This window comes from Chaetura pelagica, unplaced genomic scaffold, assembly GCF_000747805.2.
Source record: "Chaetura pelagica isolate M959 unplaced genomic scaffold, ChaPel_1.0 scaffold17, whole genome shotgun sequence".
Classification (NCBI taxonomy): Eukaryota; Metazoa; Chordata; class Aves; order Apodiformes; family Apodidae; genus Chaetura; species Chaetura pelagica.
The window spans coordinates 890,180-911,713 of record NW_009970726.1 but is presented as its reverse complement, the minus strand read 5'-3'; the positions used below and the strand labels follow the sequence as shown (position 1 = coordinate 911,713).

Genomic DNA, 21,534 nt, shown 5'->3' with positions numbered 1-21,534 from the left:
TTACAACAAGCAAGAAAGGGTACTGAAATTTTCCATCTTCCCCATGGCAAGACATGTAAGAAGTGGGATTTATGCTCCCTCATAAAAAAAAACTACTGAAATGTGATGAAGAGGGTACAGGATGACCTGCAACTTCATTGTCAGCCTCATCTGTAGACTACCTTAAAATGGACTTGTTAAAGTAAGTTCTTATGAGCTTTATCCGTGCCACACCTCTGCCAGGGTTCACTTTAGGAGAATATGCCTGGACTCAGTCCTAAGAGTCTGGTTCAAGTACAGCTCCTTCCATCTACACCCTGCTGTTAGGAGATTATGAAAAGCTGAACTCAGTAAATTGGCTCCAAAGGTGTGAGTAAAACCAGCCCGCTAGGAAGCTGAGCCCACTCTGTAATGGCTAAACAAACTCCATGGGTTCTGAACATGGTATGTTAAAACAAAGCATAAAGGAAATCACACTTGATTTCCTACAGGTAATTTTCAGTCAACCCATAGAAAGCATCATTAATGCCAGAGGAAATGAAATGTTACCCGCATTACTGTTGCCATGACTATGTGAGCCCAAGATGTTATTTAATAACTACACTTCCTCTTCTTTTCTCTCACTAAAATATATCTATGAATTCGAAGTTCAGAATGTTAAGTATCAAGAACTTTCAGCCTGGATATTTTTGTTTTTCACTTGGATACAGGTGATTTTTGTGAACAGGTTGCTTCTTCCCTACTATGGATAAGGAGACATATTCCAAATAAAGTATCTTATTGAATACCAAATTATTCTGGCTGACAGCTTAATTTTACATTATTTGACTGTTTGTTTGTTTTATTTACTTAATTTAGCAGCTCAAAAGAAACAATGACAGAGAAAGCCACATTGGGAATTACCAAGCAAATAAAATTACACTTGGACTAACAAGCTGAAATTAGGTAAGTGATTTGTTGTGCAACTAATCATCCTTGATGAAATCAGCTTATACTTGTTTCTCAGCCTTCAAACCATTAGCACTACAACAATACTACATACTGGGAATTTGCTGGATCCTGTGCACAACCACAAATGCATCTGAGAGTCCCACTTTCACTGGGTGGTTGGTTGAACTTATCTGTGTCACAGCGACAGGTATCTGGAAGATAAAACAGGAAGATATGTATGAATTACTCGTCAAACAATTCAGACTGTAAATAACAGCACTGTGTGAATGTGTAAGTGAACACTTAACCAGTGTAAATTAAAACTCCTAAACAAACATTTTACACAATACAGCATCATATGACTAAGCATTTATTGAAGATTAAAATTACTGGGTTTAATTTGATTTTATCTCAGTTTGCTTCCTACATAACAGTATTCATATCAACACTTAGAGGTTGAAAAATTGTTAATGATGATACAGAAAAGGGAAGTAATTTGCAATAATGCACTTTCCTCAGTTGAAGACAAAGATGATGTGCTAGTATCAGACAATGAGGTGGAAGCAATGTTGTATGAAAACAGGAGTTACATTTTATTTGATTTTTTTGGGAAGACTGTAGCTTTGGCTGCTACTTGTACAGATGTAACAGCTTTAGAAATCTGAAAGGTGTTTGACTTAGTGACATGTAGCACTTACACAACATTACTATAGTTAACTAGATTGACCACAAACAGCAGCCATCATGGAAGAAGCTGCTCAAACTGAAGGTGTGTCTTTATCTTTATAGTACATCTTGCTTCTCAAGACATCAGACCTGTTCTGCAGGTGACAATGGCAGAGTAAAAACATGAGATGCCTGGATCAACTAGCGAAGTTATACCCTGCAAAAATTGCAAAGCTGTAACTCAAAGAACAGAGTGCAAGGCAGAGGTTTGTGGACCATGTTCTAGAAAGCAGTAGTTCTAGAAGGAACCTTAGGATGGTAGTGGATGAACAACTCCAGCTGTCAGAAGGGACATCACAATAAGAAAACTTTATTGATGTGGTATTTGGTAACAGAAACAGTGGAATATAGCCTCAAGGTGAGGTGATAATTTTACTTATACCTGCACATTAGATCATCACTGAAATATTACACAAACCTTGGGAGCCACTCTGTCTTAAAAACATCCTGGAAATTGGAGAGAAGAAAGATTAAAAGAGTAATAAAAAATATTCTGAAAACTTTTACAGTTCTCAAATGCCGTTAAGAGGAGAGTTAGTCTTCTATCTATTTGGCTTCTCAAAGGAAAGCTGGAAAGCTGCCTGGATTACCATAAACAAGTACTGCCTTGGAGAGAAATAACTCAGAAGCTAAAAAGCTTTTTCATCTACCACAGAAAGATATAACCAGAAGCTGAAAGCTGCAGACAGATACCTTTAAAATAGAACAAGCCACATGTTTCTATGATTGAATGTAAATAACCACTAGGATAAACAGCCAAGTCAAATTATGAATCTCTACCCATTGCTGCTTTCAAAGCACAACAATATCTTATTTTTCAAAGTGGGCCTTCAGTTAACCAGAAATTACTAGATGAAACTGGATCAAATGAAAAAACCTGAGATATAAGGTGCTAGGCTCAGCTAATGTAATCATCTGCTCTGGCACTATTTGTGCAAAATAACCAGAATTATACTGTTGGTAAGTATTTTTCACATAGCAAAAAAATGCTGAAGTAAAAATCTAGTTACACATTCAATGACAGAGGAATTGGTATTGTTTATATGTGAATTAATGGCATGAATTCCTTTATGTGAGTTAAGCATCAGTAGTTCTTCTCCTTGTTTCCAACATAACATTTAGCTGTGTTTTTTCCTGTATCTGTCTAGGAAAACTGAATTCTGAATATTAACACAAATAGTGAGTTCTGATGAATAATGTAATAAATTTCCAGTTCTTTTCTTTGATTTGCTAACAGGAATTTGTACTGGTTTTGCTGGTTTATTTAGGGCTTCTTACACACGTGATTTGCTTTGGTATAAGAGAAGACATAATATTAAACCAACACGAAAAACTGAAGCAGCTCAGAAATATCGCTACTTACATCAATTTAAACTTGGTTTAAATCAGCTTAGCTCTAATGCAGTCTTGGAGAATATGACATAAGAAGATTGAAAGCCATATTTTCAGTCTTCAGATTAAAAAACTCACTGAGCTCAGAAAGAAGTCTATAAACTTTCTGCAGTGTTAAAGTATAAACTAAGTAGTAGCATTATTCACAGTCTCAGAACACTGTAGAGAAAAGCTTATATTAACTATGAAAGAAATGGTTTTAAAAGATTTTGGAGAGGATACTCTGGACAAGATATAGAAAATCAAGTTAGAACAAACACTGATGAGAAGGATGCAGTGACTATTTCTCTTTCAAGTTTGAAAGGAAACAAAGAATCAGTTTTATAGAAACAAAATGTAGCTGGCATTGGCATTGGCATTATCAGTATGTGTGTGACCTACAAAATGCACTGGTAAAAGTGGTAGCTCAAGGCACAAATTGTGTCTGATACACAAAGAGAATTATACTAATTTTTTACATGTGAGTGCAAACTACAAGTTGTACTCAGGCTTCCTCGAATAATCCTCCTTACTTTAATTCTAATGCCTTTTCATATGTTTTATCTGAATTTGTGAATAATTTAACAATGTGCAACTTTTGAGTGTCGGGTACTTGCAGTACACATACCAAGACTAACTTTTTTGTTTTGTTTTGTTTCGTTTTTGTTTGGGTTTTTTTGTGTTTTGTTTTGTTTTTAACTTATTTTCAACACAACTTGCTTAAGAGCTTGAAAGTCAAGTTCAGGTCAAGTCAAGTTTCATTATTTAATAAAAATTATGAATGCCTCTGATATCTGGTACTAAAAGAGGAGGCAGGAGCCACATTGAAAAGAAAATTCAAAGAAAAACTTCAACAGAAATTAGAAAAAAATTTGGAGCAAAAAAATTCCAGTAGATATTTTCAAAATCCCTGCAGGTGTCTATGCTAGGCAATCTAGCAAGAGTTAAGAACTTTTGGAATATATATAATTTTCTAAAACTAGTAATAAAGTTGCAGTAAGGTCTACTCTAAATGATTGGCACCTTCTAGCAGCCAGAATTCTGGATATGTTTTAGAAGCAGAGAAGTGTAAACGGTGAAGAAATCTCAAAAATTTAGTATGGCCAGCTCTTCAAACTGAGGTATAGTAATTGTCAAATAATTAGTCATACAGAGAGAAATGCAGTCAAAGTAGAAGGACACTGGAAAATGCTTTTATTCTCTTGAAAAAACTACGGTGATATTAAATCTGCATTTTTATAAATACATATGTTTATTTACAAAGTGTGGGAAAATAAGTAATTTTACAGATCTGAACACTTCAGTCTCTCAGTGATGAGTGTACTGAACGTCATTTTATAAGTTAAATCTGTTGAATGAGATGTCAAGATCAAATGGGTTTTTACCATATGATGGCCTATTAAGAAATACACCCTTTTGGCACAGGGCTTGAAATAAATGATAAAATAATTTAATGATAATGACAGTAAAACATACGGAGCAAGCAGATGGCTACTTTTCTGAAGTCTTCACCTGAACGGCAAGATATGTAAACACTTGGACAGTAAGCTAAGAATGTGCAAGGGTTTTTTTGGAATTGCATTCAGAGGATGGAGTTTTAGTAGAATAATTTAAAAAAATGTATGTTAGCTCCACCATAGACAATACGTTGTACAAGTCACCAGTTTATGAATGAGTTTCCAAATGCAGAGTAGCATTTGGGATATTGACATTTTGGATTATATATTTCAACAAGATGGAGAAAGACATTTGGAACTCATGCTGAATTCTATTAATCATTTGGAACACTAGTCTAGACATTAATTTCCATCACAGTTCTAAAATTTTATTACTTTTGACTTCCTCTAAGAACATATCAGAATCTTCAAAAAAGAATACAACAATGATCTATTAATTACTCTATAGACCATACTGCATGAAACATAATCAAGAATTTTGTATTGCATAAAGTGATCACCTCGTGACATCAGGAATCTTAGTTCCATGTTAATACTTTTTATATTAACAAGAGCAGAGGCAAGGAAATACTGGGCATGTATGATGTAGGCAGAATACCCATGAAGACTGTGCTATTTTTTTTAATTTTTTTTTTAATTTTCAGGAAACAATCCCAAAGTTTGAAATATTGTTACTGAAAACAATATTTTCTCTTACATATAGCAGAAGCATCAATTTTATCTTAATGTCAATACTTAATCAGTTCAATTCAATTCTGCCTGCCTCCTTTTACAGTAAAAAGAAATTCTACTACAAGTCTCTTTTAGAATTATTTTCCAGCTTCACATATTGGACAAGTTGAAGAAGCATTTCACCTTTAATAAGGGTTTCTGGATGAATACATAAATAGTAATTACTATTTAAATGAACAAAGAAAACCTTCAAGCCAGTGAAATTTATAAAACCTTTGACACCTTTGCCTGATTTGCCCTGTATTAATCATGGACAGAAAAAGGAACCAAATGTTACACTAAGGAACATTAGCTATAACCACTAACGGAAAAGACTATATATAGAATATTTTTTGCGTTCAAAAAGAAGTAAAGCTCTTGAGAAATGAAGTTCTGTGAAATATAGAATGTAAGAAATCAGTGTTCACTACTAATACATAAAAAGTGTGTCTTTGCAGAATTTTTTTATTACTATATTCTGTTGGTTAGTTTGCACTGTAATGTATTTCATGTGTAGTAGAGGTGCAACAGAGAAAAATTTCCTGCCAGCTTATGTTTTCTGACATTTTGACCATTTGCAGAACACTAACTGTTGGAGTTAGCAAAGTGATATTTAAAATGGAAAGTGTATGCACTGTAAAAAACCTAAATTTGTAAAGAAATAAATATTTGACTTGCTATAGGACCTTGCAATATTTCAAATTGTTTTCACATTTGGAAAACTTGCTGTACAGCTCCTCCTCCTGCCCACAAACTCTTCTGAAAGATATTCCAGTGTCTCCAGATTTCACTATCCAGGTGGCTCAGCTCCTTTTATAATTATTTTTATTTCTTTTTTTCCAGAATCTATTCCACTATTCTAGACCACTTCCTACTGTTTTGTTGACTGGGCAAATAGCAGGACACAGTAGATTGGGTAGAACAGCAAACGCCAGCCAAGATCCCGCCTTGGTGGTTAAAACCAGGATAATGTGGTAGCAAACATGATGTGGAAGAAGGAAGGATATGAAAAAGAGAATTTCACTGTTTGAATAAACAGGAAATAGAAGGTAAAATTTACCTTAATCCCATTAGACATAAAAGTTTGTATTTGTAGCTCCCTTAAATGTATAATCAAAGTTAGTTTTAAAGTGGATTCTTCAAGATAAGCTCCTGGTATCACTAATACAGAGCCCCTGTGGGTTGGTTTACAAAGTTACTCACAACCTGTTTGCTGCATTCCTTACATGGTGTTTCAGCTTGGAGACTTTGAATGACAATCCAATGAAGACCTCACACATTTGCCATACATCACTGTCATTTTTTATTAACTGTGATGTAAAGGAAATGACACCAAAAAGACACCAGAAATCTTCCACAATTTTTACTCATGCTAGTGAGCACTCACAAAAGTAAACTTAACTGGAGTTAATGGAGCTCCTGACAACATGACTCTCCAACAAGAGAAATGGCTGCAGAAATGACTTGCTCAGAAAGCGATAGGTTAAGTACTGGAAAGTAAATAAATTGCTAGCTAGATTTATAAGCATTGGAGTTGAATTTAAATGTACAAGTGTCTAAGATTTTATTTTCAGAAAACTTGTGTCAGATCAGCGATTGGAGATTTTGTTCAATTTTCATTATTTAGATGAATAGCTGAGGTAGCTTTAATGGAGTAAGGTATGCTGCAAAAAAAAGACGACGTAGTCATCTGGAAAGATGAACCTCCAAATCCATTCTGCAAGTAATGCCCAATGGAATACACTAGTTGTAATTTTCTAAGATCTTTTGTCAAAAGTTTTACAGACCACTGTTATGTTGCTATTACAACTTCAAAAATTCTCTTTCTTTAACTATGTCTCTAAAGTTAAGTTTTGTAATACCATTCAAAATAAGATTAACCAGTGACAGAGGATTTAAAAGATTCAGCAGTGGAAAAAATGCAAATTATCTCATTTATAATTTTATTTTTTTTTTCTGTTCAGGGATTAAGGAAAAGGAGATTGATAAGCCCTCCCCACAAAAGCACTGTGATTCTGGAGGAAGACTTCAGTAGTGCAGTGAGACCAAGAAGCCTAAACCATCGTAGCATCAACTGTGTTTATCCAGAGACTAAATGACATAGTCACATGCAATTCTAGGGAACCTCATGTGACTAATGAGGTGGTCCTTTACCTCTTGTCTTCCTAAATTAAAAAGTTTTCCACAGCCCGGCACTCTGCATTGCCATTTACATCTACGCAAAATGAATGCAAGATACTATCAATTTACAGAAACAGCTTCTATAATCAAGATTAGATTCATTTTGCAAAGGACTAGACAATGACAGACAGGGCAAAACATCCCATAACCAAGAATCACAGTCTCCTGAAAATTTTGCCATTTTAATGTCAGAATGTACATATAGTTCTTGCCAAATGTATTTTAAAATTATAAAGGGGAGAAGTGTCCCTCCCCACTTCTCTGGTCTTGAAATCAGGTAGTCTTTAAGAAGATTGGGGTTTTTTTCTTTCAAAAGGTTTCAAAACCAAGAGATAAAAAAAGCTTTGGTGCACAATCTGCTGATCAAGTACAAGGTCCATTGTGCTAAGCAGAGCAAAGCTTTAATGAAGTAGGAGTCAAAATGCAAATAAACTATATTTTCATAGATTAAGACTACTAATCTGTATATAACATTCAGAAACAGAGCCCAAGTAGACCTTGCACCTTCATGTCTTTTATAAGATAAGGAAAGCCAGGTATGTGACCATACCAGAAGTTACTTATGTCTGCAAAACTAATCCAGTAAGTTTCCTGCAGCAGCTCTGTTTTCAAGATGCAAAGACATCTGTTTTAGGTGAAGATATAACTCCTGCTAGTAGAATAAGCCAGATACTCATTAGCTTCCTAGTGAAGGACAGAGGAGTACTATTTCTGCTGCTTCATTCAGGTGCGTGGCTTCAAGACAGGCATTAAAAATGAGTCTGAAGGCTCACAACTGCTCTGTAGCAGAGAGAGGAGAATACAGATTTCTCCAAGTCTGGACCATGAGTCACATAATTGATTACATTTTTTTAATCTAAGGAGGATAATTAAGAGATGTACATGTTAAAGAGAAAGTCACACTTTGCAAGCTAAACTGAGATTAAAATAACCAAAAAAGGAAAGAAATTGTTCCCTAGAGACTTGAGATCATCCACCTACTGATTCTCATTTGCATTAGTCTCTAGGATTCTAGCAACAATAGCAAGAAAAAGAATAATCTAAAATAACTATTAAAATTCTGAAACATTTGGAGAATGCAGAAGAGCCCATCTGAAACAACAACATTTTGGTGCTATAAAGGCAAATCAAATGGACTAAGTCAAAACTGTGTCATCATCAAACACATGGAAAACCTCATAGAGCTAGAGACAAAACAGTTATTTCTTCTTTGAAAAATATGAACTTAGAAATATGTCAGTTGCCAAGAAATGATAGCTGCAGGATAAAGGTGATTTTTAATACCAACAATTGATTCTAGAATATTCTCAAACAGGCCCATATTAGGTGAACTAATTGAGTAAAATTAGAACCTACCTTTTATAACACGAGGAATTTACTAAACAATCAAGAATTTACTAAATGCTCAACACATTCAACCTGCTAAAAAATCCACCTGAAATTCAGGAGAAGCAGATTGGAGCCATGTTGATGGTTTTCAAGTCCATCACATGAATACCATTTTCACAGTAAAATGCCATTTTCAGTAAGATATTGATTTTATAAGGAATATAATGGAATGACCCTACACAGCTGAACTTTTGAACACCCATCCCCAAATGTAGGTAAATTCCTGGCAAGTATAAAGTAATTTCTCTACTTAAATGACAATTTTCAGACCCAACTTACTTCTTTGTAGCCGAAAATGATACGCCCATCATTGAGAAGGGTGGCCTGAAAAGTGAAACTGCCCAGGTTGTAATTATCCTGCAGATGTACATGGTCCCACTGGACAACTAGTGCTGTGCCTGTGAACCCCAGATTGGGGGTGGAGAGGCAAAGGGAAGAAAAAAAATGTGAGAAAAATATTAACTGACTGTAGGAGAAGTACTTAACCACAGTTACTTGAAACAAGAAAAGTGATTTGTCTCTTTTTAGTAACTTTCAGCCCAGCATCTTGACATGCCAAAGATATAAAAACTGAAATCCTCTTTAAGGTAGATATCACAGTGCCATAAATAACTACCTCAAGGACTCATACAAAAGTCTGCTAAAGTAAGAGTGGTCAAGTAATTTGTTTGGCATAGCACAAGGAGTCAACAAGCACTAAAGATAGAGTCCAGCACTCATAGTTCAATTGTGCTGCCACTATCGCTGCTCTGCAATAGCTTTTTTTTTACACTGTATATGTACAGGTACATCTCTGTCTATATATATGCCCTGATGACTTTGAAATGTGGAGTGCTAATAGCATTGCCTGTTTAGTAAAAAGTTACTATTTGAGGAATTCAGATTCTGCCATTAACTATGCATTAATATAAATAGCACTATTTTTTAATGTATGGTGCAAGCCTTTGCTGAGGTTCTGTAAGTTAAAAATATTCTGTTCTGGCAATAAATAAATGTAGTTTAAATTAAAGCCACTAAGAATTCATAAATGGAGTAAATATTGAGTCTGGTGTGCAGAGATTTAGTTGTAAGAGGCTCATTAATATTCATGGAAGTTCTCAGGCTGAATATCCACTAAAAATGTACCTCAAGCGACTTGCATACCCTGTGAGCATGTTTACAGATATTGAGGGTTACAAACACATTCAGGCAACTTGGTTGAAAGAAACTTATCACCCAAACTGTGCTTACTGAAAATTGTTATTTTGTCTTTAAATGCATTTCTCAACATACTCTTTGGCAGTAATGGAAATTACACGCTGTGATTCACAACAGTTTAATTTCAGGGAGGGTCAGTATACATCCAGCTCAATGCATTTTTGACATATCCTTGAAACATCTTTTTTCACAGATCCTTTACGCTATAACTTTCATTAACTCATCTTGGCTGGGGATGTCACAAAACTATAAGCATGCAAATTTTTTATGCATACTGCATCAAGTCCACCACATTATTGTCCTACAGGTTTTCATGAGTCTAATACACAGTCAGTAATTATGCACACAGAACATTTTTCCTTCTGTGACTACATTCATTAACTGCTTTCTAAATATCTATTTGATTTATTTGATTTAATTTAATTTTAAAGGTATTTAATCAGATTTTTGAAATTATTGGAGTAAAAATAGCCAGAACTTATAGTTAGTTTTTGAGTACCTCAGATCTATGTGCATCTCAGATCCCCAAGCTAAAGTGGAATTCAGCTGCCTCCAAGACAGGCTTCTCACTCCCAGGGCCTTTAAGTAGATTCATAACATAAGTTCTTTGCAGTTAACTCCATGAGTGAGACTTTGACGGGCCATCATGCTTTGTGCTTGCTCACTACAGATGCTGTTCTAAAGAAGCACACTTACTCGCAGAAATAAAACACAGATGAATAGGAAATAAGGAGCTGAAGATACAATTCACTCAGTTCCTTTTTATTTGGGGTAAGTGCAAATTCTTTGTCTTAAAGTACATGGGGTCCAAAAGAGCATCATGTCTTACATATGAAGAGGGATCCAAAATCTCAAAGAAGTATTCAACCTTGTAATGAAAGCAATGTGATACAGTCAGCCTGATACACCTGGTATAAAGACTGGAAGTCAGGAATATAACAAGAATTAGCAACGGTGTCGCCAGAATATTCAACCTCCTTCAGTGAAGATGACAAATCTAAGGCCATAATGTCAAATAATTTATGAAATTAAAATAACTTTTTTTTTTTTTTTTTTTTCTGTTAGAAAATTGTCTATGCAAGAGGTAGGATTTTCTCAGGCAAACCTTTTTTCTTGCATTTTTAACAAATAAATACTGACATGGCTAGATTGAAAGGAAAGGTTATGACTAAGTGCAAAGGTTACAGGATACATTTTGATCCCTGATTCAAAGATTAGAATTTAACATACCTGGTTGAAAAGGTGACATATTTTTTGCACACGTTCAATAATTTATGCTTAAATTCACTATGAATAAACATACATAGAATGGCATGGACTCATCCAGGAAGATTTGAAATAATCACAGATCTCATGATATGAAATCATTACACTAAACTCTAAGTTTTAAATTCAGAATATACAGTCACTGTCATTATATTTGATCACTAAAAGCCCGAGGTAAAGCACTAGATGCCTTCTAATTACATAGTTTATGCTTTCAAAATATTGGTTATAACTGACTTCATGAGGCAAATATCCACACATTCAAGGCCTTTGAAATAACTTGCATGGCCTCAAGTATAAGGCTCTGGTTTGCCTCTTACCCTTTCAATCTTTTGTACAAGGGCCTGCTGAGAACTCATGGTGCAGATGAGTGTATTGGATTCCGACCCTGGGACTCCATGCACACTTAGGCATTGACAGGTTTGTTAACCTTATACCTGCCTTGTTTTTGTGTATTCCTGCTATTGCATTCCACAAATACTACTTGAATTTTAGCTAGTGGGTAGATGGTAATCCCTATATGTATTTTGAATTAACAGAAACTTACAGTTTTATACAAGACAGATTTTTCCTTTTAAAACATAAAATACATCGCTAGTTTGAGTTTATGCATTTTAAAATCCAGAAGATATCTGCTCAGTTAGGAGAAAGCATTCATTACTCTGACCATGTTCTAAGTTAAAAGATGTTTATGGATGTCTAGCCACATGCTTTATACATCTTAAATTTTTCCTTTAAAATGAGTTACTTAGGAAAATACGAAGAGTCAAGGGACACAGACACATTCATTTATGAAGGACTACTACATACCATTATCAAAGTATCTGACTGTTGAATTTCTTGACACACTGGGGTCAAAATTTGCCATTAAGGGTGCAATATATTGTGTAGCTGTTAGCATTCGATGCACAACTTCTCCAGTATATATGAAACCTATAATAAAAAATAAATAATATTGAGACCATTTCAGTACTTCTGAAAAAAAATTAATAAAATGGTAGGTTGAACTAGGCATAGCCAGAGCATTAAAGGGTCATTTGAGAGAAATTAATCCAACCACCAATTTTATAGTGAATTAAGTAAGAGCTAAAATTTCAGGAAAAATTCTGTGATACTGCCAGAAAAGCAAGATCCAAGATGAACAATGGGACAATTAGGTCAATAAGCAACTTTTCATACACAAATAAAAACTGAGCAAAGTCCAGTTATGGACAAGATGCAGATATGTAGCATTATCAAAATGAACCATTTGCCACTACATATGTTCCATAGTACTATCTATCCTTTAAAAAAATCTGCAATTTGTTTTGTTTTTGCAAACTGCTACCTCTTCAACTTAAAGCCTGACTTGAAAACTCCTGTTACCCTAGAGTGAATCTTTTCTTAAGTTTTATTTTAGCTATCGCCTTGCTGGTCAAAACTGTCAAACATTATGTTGACTTGAGCTACAGGTAGGTCTTCAAAACTGAAGTTTGCGTATTACCTCCCTCTTAAAGTGTTTACCAATTTACGCTGAAGTCTTTGCTTTTTCTCCTCCTACTGATTTAATTAAGCACTTTTCAACAGCAAACAAAATTGTCAGAGTTGGAAGGGACCTCTGAAGATCAACTAGTCCAACTGTCCCGCTAAAGCAGGATCACCTAAAACGTGATTATGAAATTTCAGAACTAAACATAAACTTGAACAACTGGAATTACCCTCAAGATAGAGTTATAATTCTCTAGCCAACTCCAGTGAATATATGATATTAAAAAACTATTCATGTACAACCTAACTTTCTTAACAATAGTATCTCTGTTCCAACCACTGTGAGATGAGGCTTGTTTGATATGATATAGGAAATCTCTGAGAGTGTGGAAAAAAATAACAAGTTTCTGGAATGCATAAGGCATCCTTCAAATCCTATCCTCTCCTGAAACATGTTGATAAATGCTTGCTAACCGTTCACAGAACTAGTTCTAGAAGTCATAAGATGTTCTCAAAAATAAATAAAAAAATATGTTTCTTTGAAATATTTTTTTCTGGCTGCTAGCAGTTAAGATCAAATATCATGAAGCAAACTCAAGTGGAGGTGATAAGAGACCTAAGAAAAAGCCATGTGTGGAGAAAATACAACAAAATATTAATCTGGAAACATCTGGCATTGACAAAGGGGTGAGCTAGTGGTGAGCAGATAGGAACCTAGCTGCTTTTGCAGAGAAACACCAAGAAAAAAACAACAACCACATCTGTCCATGTATATTTACAAGTCATGTATAAACCACAACTTTTGGAATATACAATTGTGGCTGTAATTTGACTCTTATTCATCATTTTAGGATAGGCAACAGTCCTTCTGAAGTATAGTCCCTGAAATGCATTTTCATTATTTCCTACTTATTGCTGTCCGGTTCTAAAATGTCATTCCCTTGAGAAGTATTCCCTCAAGCTTATTTAGATATTTTAAATACATAGAATATTTCATAAAATATTTCTGTTGCTTATTGGTAATATGCATATGTATTTTAACACAATCTTGGGTAGGTCTATAACCTTGAAACCACTCCTCAAAAATATTTTTGAAGACAATATAAACAAAACCTTCAGATTCATATTAATGCATTACAGTTCAGTATTCATCCTCTTCACAATGGTCTTATCTTTAGATACAGTTTCCCTTTCATGCTTTCATCCTCTTTACAATATAAATGTCACCATTATAACTAATAATGAGGCAGATACAACAGGAGAAGAAAGGGCTTAATTGTGCTGGAACACATAAGTAACTAAATCAGCCCAGGTAATTAGTAACCACAGAGTGTATTTCCAAGTGTTTGCCGGATGCAGCTTTACTTTAGACAAAAATGGAAAGCAGGAGGTGGATGATAGCTGGGAAGCAGGCAGGCCTTGCATGAAGATCATTCTAATGAGAACTCCAGTCATGCACTGGAACAACTTGAAAAGAAACACAAAGTCATTTCAAATCATCCCAGAGATTCAAAGGCTGAAGCCACCGTTGAGCATGGATATTTTATCATTGCCACTAGAACTTAAAGAAAGTGGTAAATGTAAAGTTAACTTATTCCTGAATGGACTTCTGTAGAAAATTGGCTTATACTATTTGTGACCTAATTTTCTGACAGTTGTAAATGCTCTTGGTTGATTCATTTAGTCAAGGAACAATTTTTCAGACCTGCAACTTCCTGAACTACTTAATCTCTCCTTTGTGGGAGGGGTTGGTAGAGCTCTTTTCCAAAACTCCCTAAAAGTACTATAACTAGAAGGATAATACACTTCTACATACCGGAATGAAGAGAAACAGAAAAGAGTGCTCAGTGTTTTCTAAGTTTTATATGCATATAAAAATCTAACTAAAACTAAGGATGAACTAATACTAAAGCCACTTGTAAATCAAGGAGGGTATACTCCTAGTTCTCATAGTGTACAAATGCAAACTCACACAAACAGAGGGGAAAAATATAAATCTATAGAAAAAATTAAATACAAAAGAACACTTCACTGATGCAGGATCCTGACAATTTTAAAATGCATTTTACATCTGCATTAATCCATTCCAAAATGTGCTTTATATTTGTAGTGTTTTAACATATTAGATTTATATATAAGATCTAACACGCAAGATTACAATAATCTGCACATGAGCTTCCTGTGGTTTCTTTTTTCTACTCTTAGCTATACACCAACTCCACCACTTACGGAGTTTTTTGACGTTTGCCAAGTGTGCAGAAGAGAGGAATACAGGTTCAAAGCAGCACAGGCAATGAGACCTTTGAAGTTGCATTTGTGCATCTAAAAAGATACACTAGGGTGTGGGATATTCAGGCAATGTAAAAATGAAGCATGTAGGTTGATAACTATCTTCTCCCTCCTAAGAACTTGCATGAACAAGTTCCATAAACCTGAGCCTGATTTTTTAATATGTGACATTATAACAAACTTCTGCTCTTTAATATTTAGCTGTATTAGAACACAAATAACTTTATATTATAATTCCATGTTTGATTTGTTTTTAAGTGCAGATTTCAGCATCCCCATAAGATAAGCTGATCACAACATAATGGAAGGTAAAAAACCCTCACATTGATGTATCCAGATGCCAGAGATACTTTCTTGTCAAAGAAAAATATGGAAAGTGGATCAAAAATTCTCTCTCTGAGTTCCCCAATTTGCTGACTTGTTGATTTTGCAAAAAGGCCCATTTATTTCTCTTGTTAAATTACTATTTGCCAGGACAGTAGGAAAATTAGACGAGAGACAGGGACTGAGAAGTGGGATAGGAGAGTTTATATAAACATTCTGTAAGACTGAGGTTCTAACAGTAATTTCAAAAATTAAAATAATTCTCAGACTTGGCATATTCCAAGACAAATATTACTGTATTTAGTTCCGTCCAGCAACATCTCAACATATCTGCATGAAATTAGCCTTAATGACCATTTCAGCAATTTCTGCATATTCCCATTTGTAAATAGAAAGCTGTAAACAAATTAAATAGGCACATCAGAGTATAGTTTGTTGCTACTTGTAGCTAGGAAACACAGATTTAGGTAGTGAAGTAAGAGCTAGTGACACATATCTGCACCTTCTGTAAAGGTTACTGGAGTATAGCAAGAGCTTTGACAAGGGCATGACGAGAACTGCCACATCTGTCCTCAGGGCCACCCTTTGCTGTGTGCACTCTGTCTCATACCTTCCCTTGCTCAAATCATTTCAATACCTTTGTCCAGACGCATTACTGAGCCCAGTTCAGCAAGTGCAGCCCACAGACACCCCATCTAAGGTCTCTTTTATTTGCCAGACCTATATGTACTTACAAAAAATAAAACCTCAAACAAACAAAAACCCACAAACCAAATAAAAAACCCAAACAATTAAAATCTCTTAATATGTAAACAGATATTCCTTAATGTATTTTTTATTTAGTAGGATAGTGGAGAATACAGCTATGATTTGGGAAAGCTTTGCCCTTGTCTGCCTTTAGCACAAACAGCCAAGCTTTCCCCAGTAGGAAGGCAAAAACATTTTAGGAGTGCTGTTACTTTGGCACATGGACACACCAGCTGAGATCAATATAAGATAGAGAAAATGAGCATAACTCAAGAAGATACGCATTTGTGTTTTCATAGTGTCAGAGAATTTCAAATTGTTCTATCACTGGAAGACACCACCTTTGAAGCAGCTGGTTTTCATGCAGTCATGCTCTTCTAAGACTTTTATAAAGAAAGCTTAATTAAAAAATAGCACCTAATAAAATCCTGAAATCCTTTTATTCATTATCCATTCCAGAAAACTCATTTCAACTGCATCACACAAAACAACTCATTTGCAAAAACCTCTGCTATGTTCAAACAAGAGAATAAATTATGTTTGTGTCACATGTAAATGAGACCACAGAAACTACACTCTTCCTATACAATACTCTTCCACACACATTAACACCTCTTCCTGCTCATCTCTTAAAAAAAAAATTAAAAAAAATGTTCTAAGTGATAGGAAAGATTTAGCCCTTTTGTTGCAGCTACTCTTCTCCAGGGTGATAAAACATTACTACTTCAGATGAACTTTCTCATTAGGTTAGAAGACATTTGTTTGAACTGACACTGTATAAAGAGTTCTTGAAATAGTTATTATATGAGTTTAATTCCACTCCTTTATTTAATTTACCTTAGTACATTTATAACCACCACCACAGAAATTAATTGAGAAAAACAGATCAGCTTCCCAGTAGTAAGAAAGTATTTGAGTTTTATCAGCTGGTAAAATTCTTTCTCTGTCTGTAAAGTTGCCACATGTTTTTTCCATGTAAAAGTTTATTTTCAAAACATTTTAAATCAATTTATGATCATATCTGATACCTCAATTGGGAAAGGTTAGAGATGCAAGTTTTCTCTTTGGTTGAAAGTCCAGTAGGATTATATTTTGTTTGTAATTATTTTAATGTGAGCTGCTGAGAATAGCTTCAAAATTTTGATTTGCATTTGATTCTCAGGATATTTCTTGTTCTCCATCATGTAGTTTCTGATGTATCACTGATTTTCAAGTTATATTCTTTTTTCTCTTTAGCAATAATGGTAAAAACCTGATTAATCTCTTCTCATTTCTGGAATTGAACTACAAAAGACTCAAAAGACACTTTCACATTTGATGGGAAAATGGCAAGATGTATCATGGGGGAAATAAGACATTGGGAATAATGTTGCTCACATATTTATTTGGTGAAGCTGATATATATTGCATAGATCTACAAGGCCTAGTCTACAAAACTCCGCGCTGTATGTTTTTCAACTATGCTAAAATGTTTTTTCCCTTTTCTTTTCCTGATATTTCTACACCAGTAATTACATGATGAAGCAAATTCAAGTATATGTTAGCTGTTAAGCCCCTAAAAAAATATTGGAATGCTGAATTCTAAAACCAGGTAATGTAATTTACTTTAAACACTGTCCTTCCTATATATCCATAGTAATATTTCTTTGATAGTTCAATGAACTAAGATTTAAGTAATGCCATTTATTCCCAGATGGCTAATTTACTGTTATGTCTGTGGAAGAATGTTATCATCATTGTAATTGCATGAAGGTTACAGTGTAATTAAACAAAAGGATAACAGCAACCCCAGATCCCTCAGACAATCCATGAAAGTTAAATACCTTAATGGGTTTTCAAGATCAGTGTAAAAAAGAACCAATCTCTTATAGTATTTTATAATTTTTTTCAGCTTTCTGGGGAAAATGAATTAGAGACAGATTATAAATAATTTTTGGCTTAGCTTCTGCTTGACTAGATTGAATGCACCAACCCATTTCTTCTTTCAGCCTGAAAAGTGGGTTATCTGAAAGCTAAATCCCAGAAGGCATAAGTATAACACTGCTTCTTAATTGCATAACCTTACAAGGGCTTCTTGTCTGTCTGTGCATGAGAGAAAAAAGAAAACATAGTCAGAATCCTTGTACTCTTGGCTGTAGTTGTATGTTATCTTATGTAGATATTTAAAGGTGAAGGGATTAGATTTTCATCATTATTTTTTCCAGATGCTTTGTTAATACTGAAAGCATTATTTGGAAAAACTGAGAATGTGTAATACATGTAATTGAGTAAATGTCAATAAGTTTCCCAGCTTGCTGTAGTTTCCGCACTACTGGTGGCTGTTGTGAAAAGCATATTATCTGGTGGAATGTAACCCATTCTAATGAATATCCTGTTCAGTTCAGCAGAGGGATTTAGGGGATTATGTATGACGAAACTCTTCCAGTACTAGTTTTTCTTCTGACGTGCCACAAGTCATCCCTTGTCAGGAGGTTGTTAGATATCACTAGAAAGACTCCAGGAGCAAGAGAAACACTTTCAAGTATGGACACTGTGATGGACTACAAACAACTCGCAACTTTAATTGTGACTTTTAATGACTCTATATTATTAATGTTCTCAAATTCAGGAGAAATAAACCCAAAGGTTAGTTAGAGTCTAAAGACTTGGATCAGTTCCTGTCTGATCAGGCACATACTTCCACAGAGAAAATTCTTGGAAAGAGGCATGAAATGCAGTATCTACTTGGTGAGATACTGCCATGCAATAGCTCCCAAGTGCTTCTCAGCTCCAGCCAAAAAAAGACCAATGCAGTTCCTAGACAGGCCGGAACCACAGAAAAAAGGTTGGCAGAAGGATTATCTCACGTGGGCTAAATATCTTTGCAGCTGAGTCATTGCAGTAACCTTGGTTCTATTAAATCCTAGGATAAGGCTTGAATAGAGCTCTTGGGGAGAAATCTAATTTTGCAGTCTATGTCTGATATGTTTCTTTGCCTCTGGTTCGGTAAAATATCCTTTTGCCTGAACGGCTCTTGTCATCAATAAAAAAGTTTTTATGGAACTGAGGAAAGTGGTCTTTTAATGCTGAAAACATTAATTAAAAACTGGCTCATCTTTGAATCAAACTGTTGCGATATCAATACAGTTTGTTGGGGTTTTTTTTGCTGCTGTGTCTCTCTCCTTATACTGCCACGTAGTCTAATAAAAATAATTACCATAAGCTTTTCTGCTTGCCCTGTTTATTCTCTTCTTCCTTCTAACTTTTAAAGTTAGTTCTTACTGGATGAATCACATGAAATGCAAATCACATGAATCATGTGAATTTCATGAAAAATTTAAGACTTTCAAGTTATGATGAAATCATAATTTTCCCAAGTTTCAAAAAATTCAGTAAGGAAAAGAAGAATACAGTACAGAAAAAAGTCTGGGTTGTCATTCGTTTATAAAGATTGCAACAAAAAGAAAAGAATGTTGCAGTAGAGGAAAAGATTATTTTTAATTTTTAAAAGTCTGCTTAAAATTTATGCATTACAGAAACCAGTTTCTACTGTAGTAGATCAATGTTATCTGAAATATAACTTTAAGATAATTAAGTATTAGACTAATTCCACACTCATCATACAATGCTGCTATATTGTTTCTATTAATATTTTCTAAACTACTAAATCTAACCCTAGGTATATAATGTTTACATCTATCCATGCAAAACAACACCGAAAAGCATGCAGAGAAGACTGCAGGGGCTAGCATGCATCATCAGAGAAGTTTCAGAGAAGCCATTAAATTACATTTCATCTACAGACATAAAAAGTAATACTAAAATAGCATGGCACAAACAAGTTTTTTATGCTAGCAGGATGTTTTTCAGAAAGGAATTTAGCTCTGTGTTCTACTGCCAACATTCTATCATAGTCTCAAGCTCCTTATTTGCCCACCACATTTGTTCGTGCTGGCCACAGATTAGTGTAGGAGCAGCGTGGATCTGCCTTGAGTAGGACTCACTAGCAGTGAACATATAGCTGAAAATATCAAGATTGAAGCTAGTAGATGATCATATGCAACTTAGGCTTCAGGGGAGCCAAGTCATGTGGTTTATTCAGAAATAAGTTCTTTTTCACATATTTCTGTTAAGGATTGGGTATACATAAGCAGATTACCCTAGTCTCTAGTTCAACTCTGTATCTCCCCTGAGAGGACCTCTTTAATGCAGCCATTGTAAGGGAAAACCAGATGGCTCCACCCCTTTCCATGACTTCACCCTGTTGACTAGAACTGGATACACCACTCATCACACCTCACTGAACAATTTGTTCCCCACTTTTGTGAACTATTGGGAGGCAATGCTTTGAATGAGGAATCTTGACCCTGGGTCAAAAATAAATAAAACCGAATCCAGACATTCTCAAGAAAGATCAGTTTTCTAGTCCACCTCTTACTGCACTAGACAAAGGATTCATTGGCAGTGGAGGTGGGGTGAGACTGGTGAGCCAAAGAGAAATGGACAGCAAGTGGAGACACCAATACTCAACCAGAATTGCAACAGACACATTGTATCCTGAAGTTGAAGCCACCATTTTGGGTTCATCCTTTCTTTGCCTCTTCTCCACTCAATACCCCACTATCACTTTGGGCCAGCCCCTTCAGTGGTGGAATGAATCTATGAAAATGCTTGGCTAAGAGCAACACAAGCAGAACAAAACTGAGAAGAAGCAAAAATTGAACTGGAGAAAAACTATAATATTTTAGTCTCATATTTTAGAATTTGGGAATCAAGTCACATTAGCCCTGGTATCATCAATAATTTCTTTGTCTTTCCTCTGTTTTGATGCATTATCTTACATTAAAGCAAATTACATTACATGAAAGCACTGTATTTAACTGTACTTCAAAGCACACAAAAAACCTTCTGCAAACAGGTGGGGAAATAGACTGATTTCCCTTTGATAAAGGCCAGGATAAAATGTTCCTTTATTATGTTGAAATTTTAACAGAATTTCAATGAAAAACACCTTCATGAGAAATATGAATATTCATAGACAATTTAGTAATACACAATGGGGATGGGAAGAACAAAATGTCTTTCTCAGTGTCAGTAAGTACAGGAAGATACTCACTCTGATTCAGAAAGATTAGCTTTTCTAAGAAAGTACCTTAACAAAGGTCTCACAATGGTGTCAGGAAAATCTGTAGTGTCAAGCTGGGTAATGAAGATCTCTCTTCAGATTAATTATTTTAATCAGAGAAAAAGCTTTTCTGTATCTTCCTTTTAGGACAGGACCTGTGCTGTATCACAGTTCCACCAATTTCAAGGTTTTAATGAAGTGAACAAAAAAGAATGAATGTAAAAAAAAATTCAATACCAGTTTGAATCACCTGGTGACAAACTTCTGCCCTGGGAAACATAATAGTCTGTACTTTGAACACAAAGATTGCAGTAAAAGTAAAATCAGTGTGGAGCACTGTGGTTGTAACTTGTAAAATAGTGTTTGTGTGTTTGAACAAGGGCTGTAAAGGAAAGA

General features: G+C 34.9%; 1 protein-coding gene across 1 annotated transcript in view; it reads right to left on the bottom strand.

The window, feature by feature from the left end:
- The window catches only part of PLXDC2 (plexin domain containing 2), a 274,504-nt gene that overhangs the window by 51,930 nt on the left and 201,040 nt on the right, over positions 1-21,534 (bottom strand). The window contains exons 5-7 of the mRNA XM_010007012.1: positions 12,018-12,140; positions 9,024-9,142; positions 1,022-1,121 (exon numbers count right to left, since the gene is read on the bottom strand). Coding sequence (XP_010005314.1) covers positions 1,022-1,121; positions 9,024-9,142; positions 12,018-12,140 — 342 coding nt within the window. The remainder of the gene's footprint in view (positions 1-1,021; positions 1,122-9,023; positions 9,143-12,017; positions 12,141-21,534) is intronic.